At 36.8% G+C, this 18,920-nt stretch overlaps 1 protein-coding gene across 3 annotated transcripts in view; it reads right to left on the bottom strand.

Annotated features, from left to right (window-relative positions):
- The window catches only part of LOC136036486 (sterol regulatory element-binding protein 1-like), an 88,548-nt gene extending 71,688 nt beyond the window's left edge, over positions 1–16,860 (bottom strand). Inside the window, exons 1-3 of one of the 3 annotated variants that reach the window (XM_065718749.1) lie at positions 16,785–16,860; positions 6,970–7,034; positions 2,181–2,698 (exon numbers count right to left, since the gene is read on the bottom strand). In XM_065718749.1, coding sequence (XP_065574821.1) covers positions 2,181–2,698; positions 6,970–6,994 — 543 coding nt within the window. In that variant the 5' untranslated portion in view covers positions 6,995–7,034; positions 16,785–16,860. Of the gene's footprint in view, positions 1–2,180; positions 2,699–6,969; positions 7,035–16,523; positions 16,677–16,711; positions 16,735–16,784 lie in introns of those variants that run through there. The other 2 variants (XM_065718751.1, XM_065718750.1) reach the window with 2 other exon arrangements.
- Positions 16,861–18,920: the final 2,060 nt, after the last annotated feature.

The raw sequence follows: 18,920 nt of genomic DNA, 5'->3' as shown, positions 1-18,920 counted from the left end.
GAGTTGCTTTCCGTTTAGCCCTAGATGGTTGGCCGAAAAGGACAATATTTGGCAATCTGTCATCCTTCATCCGCAAAACGTGCCCTAGCCATCTCAACCTTTCTATCATTATAGCCCTAGAAAGCAGGACTGAACTGCACTTTTTGTGCAGCCTAATGTTTTAAATATAGTCTGTCAGCCGGGTACCAATTATTATCCATAAGCAATTTCTCTGGAAAACATTAAGCAAATTTTCATCCACTTTTTGGAGCACCCATGCTTCAGAGCTATATTTGACCACAGTTATCACTGTAGCTTCCAATATTCTAATCTTGGTTTGAAGACTTATCTTCCTATTCCTCCAAACTTTTTTTAACTGTGAGAAAGCACCCCTAGTCTTCGCTATTCTACGGTTAACATTTTCACTGCTCCCACTATCTTTACTAATAATACTACCAAGGTAAGCGACGCTGTCCAACTGATCATTTTTTTTTTCCTTACCCAACGTCACTTTTTCATTTTCACTTATTCCTAGCCTTAGTGACTTAGTCTTCTTAACATTTGTTTTCAGACTTATTCTAGCACCCTGAAGTCGCAAAACCTCTAGAAGCTGATTCATTTTGCTCACACTTTCATCTGAGCTGCTTTAATCATCAGCATAATCTAAGTCAAGGAGATTTTTTCCTCACCATCTGATTCCGTGGTCTTCCAATGCCCTTCCTGTGCTTCTTATAACGAAGTCCATCAAAATGATCCATATAAAGGGGGATAGAACACAACCCTACTGAACTTCTGATTTAATACAAAACCAGCTGCTAGCCTCATTTCCGACCTTAACTGCAACAGGGTTATTCTCGTACATAGCACTAATCACTTTAATATATTTGTCTGGTATACCATACAAGGATAAAACATTTGCTAAAGCTCCTTTGCTAAAATTGTCCAAAATGACTAAACATGATTCATTAAAAATCAGTAAGATCATAGTATAGTAAGTATACAACAATCATGATATAGATCATATTATAGTAAGGAAGCTTAGTAATCATTAAGACATAGTAAGATCATGGTATGATTGCACTATTCCAAACATGCTAGATACATATTTCCCATGTATTATAGTGAACACACATATTGTGTTCCATATGTGGCTGTTTAACAGCTAGTTTTGGATGTAAAGACCTGTTATTCAGCCTAATCTATAGTCGTATCTATACTCGATATAGAGTCGTACCTTTTCGTAGCATGCATAGACAGCTTCATGTTAGGCTGAAATTGTCTTTGCCTAATGGAACGTTTATTTTTATTTCACAATACCTTTTATATTAGTGGTGAAGTACTTTTAACCTCATTTATGGTTGTACCCTACAATTATCATGTCAAGTTTAATTTCCATCAGAAATGGTAAGTAAGATCTTCTGAAGCCAATACTTACAAAAAAGAGGCTTAAATTACAATTTCAGCCAATTATCTACCTCTACCCCCTCACAACAACTAGAGAAGGCCCCCCCCCAACCATGTAAAAAGCTTATTTTAAAGCAAATACTAAATTTTAACAGAACAGTCGATGTGCTGTGACAGCACATGGGCTGGTTGAATTACTGCTTGATAATCAAACATTTCCTCATCAGCCACGTGAAAAAAATGCCTCTCTTATCCTTTGGGCTACAACAATACGTGTGGCTTTAAACAGCAAATGATTTAATTATTTGAGCATAACCATAGAAGTTTGGCAAGCAAGGGACAGGATTTGGTTATTTTCAAGACTTCTATAATCACCTTACCTTAATCACAGTAATTCATTTAAGAGCCTAAGGGTCCCCCAAACCTGTACTGCTATTTTGAATTTTGGAATGTTTTCTCCCCCTCCCCATCGATCCCTCAGACTTGGGCTGTAATTTTCACCAAAAGTAAAATCGACAGTATTTGAAAATAGTTGCTTGAAAACTTTTTTCTTCAATATTCGTAGATTTTAGAAGTTTTTGAGGGGGGAAAATTTAGGGTTTTCTTTCACAAAAATTAAAAGAAAAGGCTGTACTCCCTTTTTGGTCTATATAACCTCTACCAAATCCAACCTCAAAAATCAAGACTAAGGTGGCCCCTAAACCTTATCTACAATATTCTGATTAATCCTGCATTGTTGACCAAATTTTAAGAAAACAGTTTGGATGTTTAGAAAAGCAAAACAAAAAAACACTTACTTGTTTCCTTTCAGTTCTTAGAGTAATATCTTGCAACTGTTTTGTATTGTTTGAGGCAATATGTGTCAATTTTCTTTCTGCCTTGGGTTGTATACCTTCTCCAACAGGTTGGTGCACAACAGCTTGCACATTGCGCGGTTTTAACAGTTCATTAGATTTGATTACACTAATATACCCAGCCGAAGTGCTTCTCTGATGTCCCCTTACAAACCCACCCGGCTGCTTTGTTACTTTCGGCAATGCACTATTCACATATGGATCTTTTGTATAAGGCTCATCACATTCATTATGATAGCTCACAACTGAGTTACAAACATTGTCACAAAAATTTATTGTTGGTTTATCAAAGGCCTCAAATTTTTTCTCATTATCATCAGTGATATCTGTTGACAATGAACTGTTTAAACAATCGTCAAAATCAATTGCACCCAAATCTAGAAGTTCAGGAAATTCTGCATCGCACAGCAGCTTAGAGTCAGAGAACAGCAAGTCATTGGGGTTGCAGGTTTGCAGCAAATCTAGAAGATAAAGAACGAAAATCAATGAGCATCCAAGGCATAAATTAGATATTTCTACTATACAATCAAACCTAAATAGCAACAAAGACCACATTGCTTTTCCATCATAAACTACAAAATATAAATAGAACAATTGAGAAATATTTTCTATAAGACAGTGGAATGTGAATTTTAAATGAATATTTCGACCCTATATCCAAGAGCCGTCCCAAGCAAAACAAATGAAAAAAAAAGAAGAAACATTAAAATATGATCGTTAAAATTAGAATCTTTAAAAAAAATCCTAGCATCATTACTTCAGGAAAGTTCAACCAGGACTGGCTGATGCTAAGACTGTTTTTAAAAATTTTAGTTTTAATGGTCATATTTTAATGTAGTTTTTTTTCTTTTTTTTCATTTGTTTTGCTGAGGACGGCCCTTGCATATAGGATCGAAATATTCATTTAAAGTTTGCAGTCTACTGTCTTATAGAAAATATATCCCTATCGTTCTACTTGTATTTTGTTGTTTATAATGAAACCTAAACTCCCTTCCCCAAGATCCATCCAAGGACCCCCCCCCCCCCCTCAGAAATTTTAGAAGAAAAACAGCTAATAGTTATAACATTCCCTTTATTCAAGCCTAAACACATAATTTTAAGGCTCACTTACGGCATTTTGAGCCTTATTACAATAAGTTTTTTTTTTATACTTTATTTACATATTTACCTCTTATACATATATCCCTTTGCATAGCTAAAAATAACCATTAATAAGCTTTGGGGCAAAAATTTCCTCTCCATGAGCAATACCATTTTGAAAGTAACCATCTTCACTAGCACGGTATGATAACAAAAAAGGAACAAAAATAAAAATGATTTAACTACAAAAAGTTTCAAGTGATAAAATATTACTTAACATCTAATTAAACAAGCATTCGTTAATTTTCTGATTTTTTAATATAATTTTACTTTTCAAAAATTCACACCAATAATTCCGCCTGCCAAAATACATGCATGTATTACAAAGCTCACAATGTAATAAAACGAGTTAATGAGTCAATAGAAGCCCCATAGAGAAGATTCTATAATGGTAATTGAGCCAAACTTCCCACAATGTTCAAAAAACAACTTTTCCTACTAATAGTTTTTCAGAGAAACTCGAAAAATCTTTGATGAACCCCCTATAAGTTGGAGTCCCCTCCTCACCATCTGGGAAATCCACTGATCCATATTAAGATGCACTCTTTGCACCTTTTAATTTGTCCATCTTTGTAAACGATTTTTTTTTGCATTAACGACAAGCCAACAGAATGAATTAACCAAGGCATACTAAAACAGGAACACACTGTGTACACTAACTATGTTGTTGATTTTCATTTTTGTGTGTGCATATTCAGAGACAAAACGATATGGGAAAAAGAATTATAAATCGTCATCTGCTGAATACCTATACCCGAACTTAGTCCAACTTTCACAAAAGCATTAATCATATCATCACAAATTAAATAAAAACAAATTAAAATACGGCAATAAAGTAAAGATTTTCCGGAATATCTGATCACTTAAACCTATTAATTAGTCTTCCCACGCCGGCTGGCACCTAAGGCAACAACTGTGCCTCAACATGAGCAAGGCGTCCGTTTAGAGCAGAGAACCTCCCAATGTTCTCAGCCAGTCCATAAAAAAAATTTAGTCTGTAAAATAGTAGCACAAAGCAATACTATTTACTGGTTAATTTTTTTTTACTTATTAGGTAAACGGGCTGACGGAAATATATCACCTAAATCAGTCGGTAGGCATGACCAGGCAGTTGGTAAAATCCATTTCCCCACCCCCACGCATTTTTGCTAAAAAAGTTACTGGCTATGATTATCTTTCATGAACTGCACAAAATTTAAAGATTCAAAGGGTATACAAAAGATTAGAATTATTTTGCGAACCACTTTGGCTTAAAAAAGGGAAAGAATACCAAGAATAAACACTGAAATGGTATGGAGATTAACTCATTAGGAAACAAAGAATAAAATAGATTGCATTGATTAATGCAGTTAAAATATAAAATGTATGGTATATAAATTGACGGAAAAGTATAATCTCATATATAAATATGGAATAAATAAAAGCCATTAAAGGACCTTTAGTCATTAAATTTTCATTTAGAATTCAAGTAATGGCTCTGGGAGCGCGCTGACAGCTAGCCTCAATGATATGACGCGATCTAAAATTCCCAGTAGTTTTATCAAACAGTTTGTGGTAACAAACTGTAGGTAAGGAGTAATACGGCTCAATAGTAACCGAAACTCTAAAACACATCTTGATGACAATAGATACGTCAAAAGAATTGAATTTTGATGCTTATTCAAAATATGTGAAATTTATCAAATTTAATGGTACTATCAAAAGTTACAAGGAAAATTTGCCCAATTTTTTAAAAAGGAAACACCCCCAAACATAAAGTGATCCTAGAGAAAATCACACTATCAGATTCAGCATACCAGAGAACCCTACGATAGAAATGTCAAGCTCCTATGCACAAAAATGTAGAATTTTGTTGTTTTTTTGCCAAAAGAAAGATCACAGATGCATGTTTATTTGTTTGTTTGTTTTTCCTATGGGTGATCATATCAAACCAGTGATCATCGAAGATCAGAAGAAGGCTCATTGATTGGAAACGCGTATTTTTCCCCAAAGTCACCTAATCAAAATTTTAAAATGGCCATTTTTTCAGTGACATGACAAAAAATCTAATTGCTAGCCTATGTCTTTGAGGATACTTAACCCCCAATAGTCCCTGGGGTAAGGGCTACAAGTTATGAGCTTTGCCCATTTTTAAAATATACTATTGGTTATTGGGAAGTATACAGACACTTTTACGGGGACTTTTTCTGGTGTGGGGGGATTACGTGGGAGGATCTCTCCATGGATGAATTTTTCATGGAGTAAGTAAATTTTCCATTGAGGGGGAGCTGAAATCTAAGAATTATTTAAAAAATGATTAGAAATTAAATTAATAACCATCTTTTTCAACTGAAAGTAAAAAGCAACATTACAACTTAAAATGAGCAGAAATTATTATGTATATGATGGGGATTGCCCCCTTGTCAATAGCTCGCTCTTGATACTGAAGTTTTTGATTACTTCTAAAAGATCATTTAATTATAATTAAACAGCCTTTGTGATTTGGGAGTTAAGGAATTAAGGAATTGGGACGGATTAAGGAATCTGTCCTTAAGGAATTGGGACAAAATTTGAATTTTAGCATAAAAAACCGATGTATTCACGAGAGGGCAAATCCCCACAAACAAGTAATAATTTCTGTTCATTTTAAGTTGTGATGTTGATCCTTATGTTCGACTGAAAATAACTTGTTTTTGTTTTTATTTCATACAGCTTTAAGAGATTGCCATTCAAAACGTATGCAGTATGACAATACTAACAGCGCGATCTATTTAGGACCAAACAAATAGTAGGACCTCCTCATTTGGCATCTGAAGAGATCATAAGAAGGGACTTAAACAAAAAAGGAACTTGGAATCGTATTGGGATGAACAAATGTGTGCATCACTGTTCTTAGGTGGCATGGTGTTGTGATAAGTTTTCAGCAATGGTAGTAGTAGTACATAAGTAGGTTCTTTGAATGCTTTGATCTGATCTGCTTCTTGCATATCACTCATAAAGAGTGATCTGTAGAGTTCTGTAGTACTATCTAATCAGAAAGAGCTCTCCTTGCTCAGTTGTTGGTGGGTAAGCAGCCAAAAACATGGCTAAAATACAAACTTTAGCCTTTATAAACCCTTGATTCCCTGGCTCAGATGATGTAAATTCCATAACAGCTTATTGAATAATCTTACTAACCATTTTAATAGTTAATTAGATGAACTATTTTATTGTTAATTTTCTTATTAACACTTAGCATATAGGCAGCATCTATGAATGCTTTTATTTTATATTTCTTGCTTCCTGCCTCTTCATAGGCCTGCTTTGCAGGCATTTTGTCTTCTTCCTCTTTGCTCTTCCTACTTTGAATTGAAATTCCACTTAGCAGGCATATTGTCTCCTTCATCTGCTCTAGCATCATTGTTTCTGTTTATTTTTTTATAGTGATGGTTTTCATAATTTCTGTAATCTACTATTATTCCCATGGCTTAATCTTATTTTACAGAAATACTTTAAATTTCTATAATATATAGTTTAATGCTGGCAAGTGTGATAATGACAATTTATGGTAAAGAAGATATGGCTACTAATCTTGTGAATAATAAAATCGAAAATCAAAGTAAAATAACCTTACCATCTAAACTTTCATCAGCTTCCATTATTTTTTCCTACACAGTAGATATCCAGCTCAAGAAAAACCTAAAATAAAAGGATAAAAAAGCTTGGAAACCATATGTATGGATAAAATACAGGTTAAACTTACAAAGAAGGCAATAAATACAGTGTTCGAAATTTGGATTTTAATGCTTTCTTTACTTTGAAATTGCTAAATCTGAAACGCTAAATTACTGCAACAAAATTATTTATATATTTTCCCTATATATCTATATATCATCTTATATCACATAAGGGATAAGGTCAAAAGTCTCTTAGTGTATTTCTAATCCTTGTAATATGATACTTTGTTCAATCATCTCTACACCTTGTTGGAATTTCACTCCTAATTTTCCTTAAAGTCCCCACTTCTGATAACCAAGTGATTGCTGGCAGGGCTGTAATAATTTTGAGAAATAATTTTTGTACCTGCATTTTATGGCCAATTCAAAAGTTCAAAAAATATTTCAGGGGTGGGGTGGTGGGTTCATAAATGTGTTACAACCTTCATTACTGGCACTTAACTGATAGTAATACTTTTTATATGCTTTGATTGAGAAAATAAAATACTTCTTTTTTTTAACTAATAAAATGCTTTTAGGTATTAATTATACTTACATCTCAATATTGTGACAGATTAATACAATGCAATCATTAATTGTATCAATTATTAATTGTATTAATACAATTAATAATATAACAGAGGTATTAGTTATACCTCTGCTGTATTGCTTGTTTCACTTTAACTTCAGCTCTTTTGTTTGTTTTTTCATGTAAATATTTTTTTCTTCCATAAAAGGGGTTTACCCTCATTTACAAAGCTATCCTTTTGCTTCCAAAGCTGAAATGTCTTCTTTGCTTTACTAGAAACATGAAATAATATTATGAAGTTATTTTTTACTGAGTATTTTAATATCAGGAAATGCTATGTAGTTAATTTACATTTATAAGCTTATCCTACAAATGATGGTCAACATTCAGCTTAGGTCTACTTCATCACATTATAAAAGCAACCTTAAGATTGGAAGCATAAGCAAATACTAAAACCAATGAAATTACTCACTGTGATATTTACAACCACATCCTTTCAAAACAAACAGATTGACAGAACTGATAAGTAATCACCAAGATTAAGTGAACAACCTGAATCATATTATTTGGCTTAAAGAATTAACAGGAATTATAACAATTAAATGCATTGTCAAGGCTTTAAAGATCTTTTGTTTTTTGCTCCCATCTAATGGCAAACCTAGCATTTCAAAACTCAGGAATGGGGGGGGGGGGCTGAAATTGACATAACATGTTATCATGCAACACTTATTTGACTGCGGGTCCATTCAATAGGAAAGCAGGAAGTAAAGTTTCAGAGGTGCATTCCCAGCATGCAGGGGCAGATAATAAAAAAAAATTAAGATAAATTATAGTTCATTGTCTTTTCAACAATTTTAAACTGATGGACCATCCCAGAACTTTCATTTAACAGTATTTTGACACTTATTGGGCTAAAATTGTTGCCTTGCTAAAACAACATTTACAAATTGCTGTGTAATCTGCAACATTTACAGCACAAACAATTTCATCTACAGTACTAAAATTGTTGTTTTGCAGCACAAGCCAGCAAAACTGACATTCAGACAGAGCACTATCACTGCTAGTTTCTAGTAGCCTGCTGGAAAACAGCTACCCGAGGAGCATGACATTTTAGCCTGTTAAAGCTAGAAAAAAAGCAGAGACATATCAGTTCTACCCATGCAAAAATCCATTTTCCTTTGGTTTTTAAGTGGGCCTACCATGAACCACCAATAAAAGATAAATAAAAGGGGTTTACCCTCAATTACAAAGCTATCCTTTTGCTTTCAAAGCTGAAATGTCTTCTTTGCTTTACTAGAAACATGAAATAATATTATGAAGTTATTTTTTATTGAGTATTTTAATATCAAGAAATGCTATGTAGTTAATTTACATTTATAAGCTTTTGCAGCACAAGCCAGCAAAACTGACATTCAGACAGAGCACTATCACTGCCAGTTTCTAGTAGCCTGCTGGAAAACAGCTACCCAAGGAGCATGACATTTTAGCCTGTTAAAGCTAGAAAAAAAGCAGAGACATGTCAGCTCTACCCATGCAAAAATCCATTTTCCTTTGTTTTTTATGTGGGCATACCATGAACCACCAATAAAAGATCTGTGACAACAGCATAGTAAGTCTACTCCTTAATTCAATTTAACAACAGCTTTTAGTTTCAGGCTTCCATTTGAAATTCCAGCAAACTTGTTGCATAATTACAAATTATTCTTCACTTGAATCAGGATTAAAGTCATCATTTTCAAAAACTTGTCAATTGGGAAACTTATCTCACAGTATAATTGATTTGAAAACATGATTTAATTTTCCAAAACTTAAAAGAAGACAAGTAGCTTTCTTCATTTGTTTCTGAGAGGGATCTATGTGAGATTTGAAAGTAATAAGCTATGAAAGTGAGGAGAACACACTATGGAAATGAATAAATGCATGGTAAAGGAGGCAATTGCTTCAAATGGAAAGCCAGACCTAATCTTACACTTGATTCCAACATTCCTCCCCAATTCCATAAGTAAATTCAAAGTATATGGTTCCAACAGCAGATTATGATTGAGAGTTACAACAACATATCTGATAGATGATAATTGCAAGGTCTTGAATTCAAATTCCTTCAAAAAAAATCAGTTGAGATTATGATTGAGAGTTACAACAACATATCTGATAGATGACAATCAAAAGGTCTTGAATTCAAATTCCTTCAAAAAAATTGCCTTCTTTTTATAATCTTTCTCTTTCTCCTGCCATCCATCTCTCTCTCCTGCTTTTTATAATTGTAATGTTGTCTATTGAATAGGTTTATTGACCCAGGCTACCTACAAAAAAACATAACATGAAACTTCCATACAACATAATATAAAAATACTACATCTTCCTTCTCATAATAAAAAAAAAGCAACATACTAAACTTCCAAAACACTTTAACTTCAAGAGTGGTCCACTAAAGTCTTGGCTTGGTTCACTTCACTGAGTCTTTGGCCGCGTTAAGGCCGCAGCTTTTCATACTTCTTTTCACTTCACTCTTTTTTTTTTTTTTTACAGGTTTAGCTTCAGGGGTCCTCTTACTATTCGACCATAACGCGTGCGTAGCTGCAATGGTGTTTCGCTGGTACCCTGGGGCTGAGATACGGTGGCCGTCTCGTTGGGGCTCGGGCTGGCCTGCTGACCGTCCCGCAGTGGCAATGGGGACATGAACAGGTCTGGCTGTGAAGCTGAGGGTGGTGACTCAATAGCCGTTTCTGTTGTTGGTGATGCTGCTTCATCGCTTGTCTCACTGACACGGCTCAAACCTTGCTGGCTTTGATGTGGACGGGCTGTGAGATGTTTGCGGTTTCTCCTTAGCACGGAACCTTCGTTGGTACGCACCCGGTAGGATCGTGGCTGTCCTGCATGGGATAGCACAACAGCCTGACTCCATGGTCCGTCGGGTGTCTTCTGTACGTAAACTGCGTCTCCAGGGGTGAGTTGTTTCAGTGATCTAGCTGATTTGTCATGATACAGCTTTTGGCGTTTCTGCATTTCAGTTCTTCGTCGGGTAAACTGTGTGGTCGGAATGACTTTCTTCTTGAGGTGTTGTGCGGTGCACGGCAGGATGGATCTTAGCTGACGTGACATTAGGAGCTGGGCTGGGGACGCGAACCCGTCGACTGGTGTATTCCTATACTCTAGTATACCCAGGAAGGGGTCTTCTCCGTTTTCTGTCGCTTTCGTCATGATGTTTTTTGAGATTTGTACCGCCTTCTCGATCAGTCCGTTGGATTTTGGGTATCCTGGGCTGGACGTGGTTAGTGAGATTCCCCACGTCTTGGCAAAATCGGTGAATTCTCTCGATGTGAACTGAGGTCCGTTGTCTGACATTAGCTGAGAAGGTATGCCGTGTCGGGCGAAATGGGCCTTGAGTTTCGTGATGACTGCACTGGATGAGGTCGTCGGAAGCTTGTCGATTTCGAAAAAACGGCTGTGGTAGTCGACGGTTACCAAGAAACTGGCGCTTTTCCATTCGAAGAGATCGGTCGCAACCTTTTGCCACGGCAGCGTCTCGATGTTGTGGTTTATCATCGGTTTCTTTGAATTGCTTGGCATGTTGTTGGCGCATGTTTGGCACTTCGTTATGTACCGCTCGACGTCTGCGTTGAGTCCTGGCCAATATACCAACATTCTGGCTCGTTGTTTCGTTTTCTCGATTCCGAGATGGGCTGCGTGTAACTGCTGCAGTGTAGCTGCCTGCATATTCTTGGGGATGATCAGTCTTTCTCCTTTGAGTAGGATGCCTTTTTCGAAGGTGAGTTCGTGCTGCAAGTTCCAGTATGCTAGGATGTTGGTTGGGCAGTCTTTTCTTGCACTCGGCCACCCCGCTTGGACCGTTTTGATCAGGGTACTCAGTTCTGAATCCTTTGTTGTTTCCACCCGGATCTCTTCGAGCTTTTGGTCACTGGCAGGTAGGTTTCGTACAACTTGGTGTACGTAGACATCTAGACTTTCTTCCAGTGTTGGATCTGCATCGCCCAGGTGTAGGCGGGATAGAGCATCGGCTACAGGAATTTCTGAGCCCGGTCGGAACTTCAGGCTAAGGTCATAAGGCTGGAGCTGGAGCATTAATCTCTGTACTCGGGGTGGGGCCTTGTGGATAGGGTTTGCCACCACCGTTTCGAGTGGGCGGTGGTCAGTAGTAACTTCGACATGCCGGCCATAGAGATAATGGTGGAAATGTTTGCAGCCAAATACGATGGCGTACAGCTCTTTTTCTAGCTGGGAATATTTCTGCTCTGTTTTGCTGAGCGATCTCGATGCATAAGCTGTGACTTTCCCCTCCGAGACCAGGTGTGCACCAAGTCCGTGGCTAGAGGCGTCAACTATGAGTTCCACGTTGTTACTCTTGTGGTTGAAGAACGGGGTGTTGGATACTATGGAGCTCTTCAAGTCTTCTAGGATCTGCGTGTGTTCTTCTTCCCAGATGAACGGGTCTGCTTTAGTCAGGTCACGGAGTTTTTTGTTCTTTGTTGAGAGACTTGGAATGTACTTGGCTAAGTAATTGATCATCCCAAGAAGTGTTTGGAGTTCTTCTCGGCATGATGGGCTTGGCATGTTGTTTATGGCACGGATCTTATCGGGGTCTGGCTGCATTCCTTCGGAGCTTATGACGTGTCCGAAGTACTTTACTCTGGATACTGAGAACTCGCACTTCTCTTCGTTGAATCGGATGCCCTTGACAAGGGCGCGTTCCAATATTGCTGCTAGACGTTCGTCGTGTTCTTCTTGGGTGTTGCCATACACGATCATGTCGTCAATGATGATTTCGAATCCTTCTAGGCCTTCGAAAGCGTCTTCCATTCGCCGCTGAAATTCATCTTGGGCTGAGATGATTCCGAAGGGCATTCGCTTGAAACGGTATCTCCCATAGATCGTGCTGAATGTCATGAGATAAGAAGAGTCGTCAGACAGCAGAATGGACCAGTAACCGGATCGGGCATCAAGTTTGGTGAATACTTTGGCTCCGTGTAGCTTCGAGGTGACATCGTTCAGAGTGGGAATCGGGTAGTGCGGTCGCTTGATGGACTTATTTAGATCAACTGGATCTATGCACAGTCTTATGGAGCCGTCCTTCTTTTCTACCATTACCATTGAGTTAACCCATTCGGTCGGGGTCACTACTTTTTCTATGATACCTAGGCTTTCTAGGCGACTGAGCTCTGTCTTGAGCTTATCCTGCATAGCGGCGGGGACTCGTCGGGCTGGGTAGACGGTTGGCGTAGCGTTATCCTTTAGGTGTATGTTGCATTCTCCGTCCAGCTTCCCAATTCCTCTGAATACTTCTTTGTACTTTTCCTTCAGGTGAGGTACTTGGGAGGTTGCTACGTCTATGTTTAGGACTAGCTTGATCAGGTCCAGGTTGAGGCTAGAACGGTAGCCAATGATTGGGGAGGATGAGGTCTCGACTACATAGAACTGCTGCGTGCTGCTCACGTTGTCTTTGTACCTACAGGATAGTTCACAGACTCCTGTTACTGGGATCCGTGCTCCACAATAGCTTGTGAGGTGCTTATTGGTGGGTTTCATGGTGGGCTTTGGCGTGATGAGGTCAAAATACTTCTTTGGGATGATATTCACCTGGGCTCCTGTGTCGATCTTAAATTGTACAGGGAACTGGTTGTTGATAGTCAGTGGAATAACTGCTTCGTCTTTGTTCTTACTTTGCTCGATGGAGTAAAGGAAAACAGTTTCGTCGCTGGGGTTTGTATCTGCGGCGTCTTCATCAACTGCACTGACTGTCTTACTTCGACAGACCCTGGCAAAGTGGTTGGTCTTTTTGCATATGGAGCAGGTTTTCCCCTTTTGCAGGACAGATGTGTGAGGGGGAGTATGTTCCGCCACAGAAGTAGCATGCTTTACTTTTGGAGCCGCTTGCTTCTGTTTGTTTGTTTCTACCACTGTTCCGGTTTTGGTAGCGGAATATAGCGTCGATCTCTTGTTTGATGGGGGCTGGTCTCGTTCCGTTGAATGTCTTGAGTTGAGCCTGGGTCGCTTCGTGGCTTCTGCACATAAAGGTTGCTTTATCCAGTGTGAGTTCATCACCTTCAGCCAAGAGCTTTTCACGTACGTTTTGGTTTTGGATTCCACATACAATTCGGTCCCGAACCATTTCATCTGGGTCGTAGTAGGAGCATGGCTTCACTAATGTCTTTAGATCTGTGATGTATTTTTCCACAGTCTCTGTGTCGTTTTGGTCTCGCTTCTGGAACAGGTATCGTGCAAAAACTGTGTTCTTCTGAGGTGAAGCATATGCTTTGAATTTAGCGAGGTAAGGTTCAATTTTGTGCAGCTCTTCAGGCGCGATGCTGAAGGTGTTGAATATTTCCCGACCTTTTGCTCCAGCCCAGATGAGTAGGTAGGCACACTGTACTTTTTCTGTTTTGCCTGAAAGTGGCCCTGCAAACATCAGCTTAGCGTGTTCTTCAAAGCGGTCCCATTCTTCAGAAAGGGAGTTGACCTCCCAGTTTATTGATGGCTGAAGGACGTCCATTGTTATTTTGATCCCACTTCTGACACCATGTAATGTTGTCTATTGAATAGGTTTATTGACCCAGGCTACCTACAAAAAAACATAACATGAAACTTCCATACAACATAATATAAAAATACTACAATAATCTCTCTCTCTCTTTCTCTCTTGTCAGTCTGTACAACCTCCTTAACATTTTGAAAGTTTCATTTCCTGACCAGCACTATTTTATCAGCTTAAGTTCTTTTTTTTTGTGTTTATTGACATGGAGAATGCAAATTTGGCCCATCCAATCTGATGACAAAACAAAAATGACAAAAAAATACAGCTATCAAAACAATTTAGTTCTTATGCTGATTAAAAAAAAAAATCAGTTGAAGCACCATAAGAGCAGGACTAGAGCAAGGAAAATAATAAATTCTGTGTTTCAGGATTAATAGCAAGATCAAGCCAATCAAGCAACCAAGGGGTTAAAACCTTTTTCCATTACTGATTTCAAAATATAAACATATTTTCCTGAAACAGTATAGTACAGGCAGTGTTTTCTGCAAATGGTAGGTTAAGCTAAAATCTATCCAACTAATGTGGTAGAATGGTGATCTATTTCTAACCATATGTTGCCTTCATCAACACATCAGCAACAATTATTTATTAAGGCACAAAATGTTTGATACTAAAGTTTATCACCTAATGCTATAAAAATAATTCACTAAAAACTAATATAATTGAAAATTACACCTCTTAAATTACTCTCCTTAGCTGTTATCTACTTCTTCATAAACCTTTCCAGCCATCAAAACACTAAAGAAAATTGCCCCTCTGTCACTCTTGACAACACCTCTGACAATCTTTAATGGCCTCTAAGTCTGAAAATGGTGCCTTTTTGATTTTTCTGAAATTTTTGGGATTAAAAAAAATTATAGGGCACCAAATCATGTAATTACAAAGGGGGGATTTCTGACCACCCCAGCCAAGAACTCCTGAGGATTGCAACAAACAGATAGGCATACCTAAAATATTGTCATAATGCCATAAGAGAAGAAGCCCTGAATCAGTCAACCCAGCCAGATTGGATTTAAGTACATATTTATAGACTATTTTGCCAATTTTAGCTAAAACTGTGCAAGAACTATGGCTGTATGAGAAGACACATTGCCTTGATGAGGCATCCAAATCTGATCTTACTGTATGTCAGAATAATTTATTAAAGTTCTCTTACACATATTTTTATTACTGCAGATTAATTTTTGTTACTAAAGGTCTTGGCCTATAGGCCTATGGAGAGTTATAGTTTGATAAGTAGGCCTACATAAATGTTTTGGTAGCATTTTTAGCCTACACATAGCATCTTCTGAACTTACCCTACAGAAACAAACCAGCTTCAGTATCCTTATGTCCAGATACAGGCTAAATGCAAAAACTTGTTGTTTTTTTCCCAAATTCATTTAATTTTACATAATAGATCAACTGTTGATGAGAAGAAAGGTGCAAGAATGAAGACAAAACAAGTGACCTTAAAAGAGTTAACCTGCATGCCAGAACTATCCTCAGAGGAATAGCCTACTTGGACACAATCAAGTTTTATTCTATACAGTAGCAACAATCTGAACACACTTTTCAACTCTTGCATGAACAGAAGGATTGCAGGCTACCCTTCACATTTAACTAAATTAGAAAATACTTGCAAGCTAATCTGCATTTGGGATGGCCTAGTCATTGTCTAAACATTTCAGATACAACAACCCAGTTAACAAACTAACTTTATTCTGGTAAGTCTCAAGGTGATTACAAATGGAATGCTAGATGAAGGGGTAAGGTTTAGGCTACAGACTAACCTATTAATATACTATTCAGGTAGCTAAGAAATAAACTTTCCTCTATAGTCAGAATTGCATCCTAAATCAAAATTTAACATGCATTTGCATTGAAAATGGGGTTTACCCTCACCCTTAAATATACAAATTCAGATAGCTTCAAAGACTACACTGCCTTTCTATAAGAAAAATATAACAGTTGAAAATAGGGGTAAAACCTTTCAATTGAAAGTGAAACAAATATAAAATTTTTAACTTGGTATTTTGAACACATATACAGTGTACAGCATCAGCAGTAAAACATCCTAATTAAAAGGTTTCATCCCTATTTTGAAGTTTTATATTTTATACTAATACAGGGTATTTATTTGAATAATAGAATGATAGGGTGAAGTTCAAACTTACTTCTATGGTCAATGAAATTTAACATGCATTGGTGTCATAAATTAACTGTAGGCCTAGGCTACTGTGAATTGGAATAGGCCTATACCCTGAATTGGTATAGAATACCATATATAGGTGTGGAAATAAAGTTTATTTCTGATGCAAATGCATGTTAAATTTGGATTCAGGATGCAATTCTGACCATAGAGGTTAGTTTATTTCTTAGCTTTCTGATTAACCTGTTAATATAAATCTTACCCCAGAAAGGAATTGAGTAGGATACTAAGCCCAAACACTTTCCATACTACGAAAACCGGTACTAAACTCCAACCATCCCAAAATAGATTAGCACACCTCTCAAAGACAGTGAGAATGTCATAGCTTATTGAGTCTTGACATAGTAACTTAACAGCACTGAATTATAGGGCTAGCCAACAATGTGAAACCTTAAGCTATATTCTACTTGGGGCAATCATTGTTTATTGACAAATATCCCGCGTTAAGACTTTTCCCTTCTACCTTTCAAAAGAAATATGCTTGGTATTAATTAGGATTTACATCAGATTATTTTTCTATGTGAATAAGCCAGTTTCAGCCAATAAGCTTTGTGTTTACATTGATCACGCCATCATACGTCATCAAATTAGGCTTTCAGCTTCAAGTGATTTCTGTAAATATTTTTTATCATAATACCAGTTTTCTTTACCAGTTATTTTACCCCACTTCATACGTTTGTATAATTGAACAGGTTTCTATTAATTACGCATTGCTCAAGTCTATGGATGTTCCTTTTTAATGTTAATGTGTTTTTTCGCCTTGCATTTTCTGCGGCATTTTTGAGTTCCGCAAAGGGGCTTGTCTTTTGTTTTCTTTAAAAGAATTTGACTTTTACCACTCTCCTTGTCAAGAAGATTTTTTAAGGGTAGATTTGTGCTCTGCAATGTGTTTCCATCCAGAGCTGTTCCTAGGGTTGTTGGTGCTCAGGGCAACACTAATTATAGGCTGCCCTCCCGACTCAAAAATAAGCCGAATCAAAGTGAAAATTTGATCAAAGTGGGCAACCCTGCAACCGCGATCCCTTCAGCCATGGTGCACGGGGAAGCTCCTTTTAATGGCTCTGTTTCCGCTACTCAAATAGTTAGACAATTTGGTGAGGATATTCATGATCATAAGTATAAAAAATTGCTCCCAAAGTATTTGCAAAAACGTGTGACTCACTAGGAGATTAAAAATTGGAAAAATCGGATCTTTCCTTTTATACATATATCATTATTCAAAGCACAATTTTTAGTTGTTTATTCGTAGATTGATTAAAATAATGGTTACTTTGGCTCTGATCATCAGTATTTCTATCAAGCTGAAAAGCAAGTCTCACTAAGTCAGGCCCACAAAGCCAATCAATGATCAATACCAGTTCGTTGCTCGTTGCAGTCTGTTGGCATTGTACTATGAACCATTTTCCTCTAGCAGATATCTGCAAAAGTGAATATGACGCAACTAAATTTTTTCCCGGAGACATGTACTTTGCATACCCCCCAAAAATATGTCCGAGGCTATAAGATGATTTAAAATATAAATTCTTTGAAATGGGTTTGTCGAAAAATGAGTGCCGTGAATGTAAATCGGATCCTTAGTAGCGGCATACATGAAACGGAAATGGTTCTCCTTCAATTTAAAGGCCGATCCAAAATTTTTAGAAAGGCATGAAAATAAAATGGAAAATTCAATCAAAGCATTTGTATGTATGAATTATAGCATACAAAAGAAATCATAAAGGAACACATAAATATACCATTAGGATCTCCATTAAATGCTTTTTAAAATTATAGTAATCACTGCTGCTAAAACTGATCCGGATCTGCTCCGGTCTGAAAGTGCCCAAACTAGCAAAACTGGGACCGAACAGAAATTGCGATCGCTATTTGTCACTGGGTAAATACCAAGTGCCATAACTAGACTAATCAAAACATATAAAGAAAAATGCAATAGACACTATCAAAAAAACAAAAAAAAAAAAACAATGGAAAGTCTGTTTTTTTTTTTACTGATAAAAGCCTTCTAGATTTGAAGCCGAAATTTTCGGACTTTTCATATTATTTTCGTATTAAAAATCTTTATTTTTTATTTTTTGGTATTTTATAAAATTTTTACCCATTTTCAATATATTTTCGTTTCAATTAATAATGTGCCCCCTCCAAAAAAAAAAAAAATGAAGATTCTGTTAGGAGCAAAAAGTTCGTTAAGCGACCATGGTATGTATAACTTTTAGCATAATAATCACAATTTTCTGAAATTTCCCAAGGAAGCTGAATTATTTTTTCAAATCATGTCTTTAGACTTTTGATTATATATGACCTGTGGTTTGCTCTTTGCTTTTTCGCAGCTAATGCTGCAACAATGAGGAATGTCAAAAAAACATTTTAAATCTAAAACAAAATTCTTTGTTCTTAGTTCATTTAGATATTTAGTGACTGAATGAATAAAGAGTGATGTTGATGATTATAGGCTATTATTCTGATAAAAAAATTTAACATTGGTTAAAATTTCTGCATACATGGAAAGACTAATGTTTGGTGAAAGATTTCACCAACATTTCATTTTCATTTACCTTTTCATTCAGTAAAAGATGTTGGCAGACCTTTTAAATTTTGAAAT

This window comes from Artemia franciscana, chromosome 15 (assembly GCF_032884065.1).
Source record: "Artemia franciscana chromosome 15, ASM3288406v1, whole genome shotgun sequence".
Taxonomy (NCBI): domain Eukaryota; kingdom Metazoa; phylum Arthropoda; class Branchiopoda; order Anostraca; family Artemiidae; genus Artemia; species Artemia franciscana.
This window is presented reverse-complemented; position numbering and strand designations above follow the sequence as displayed.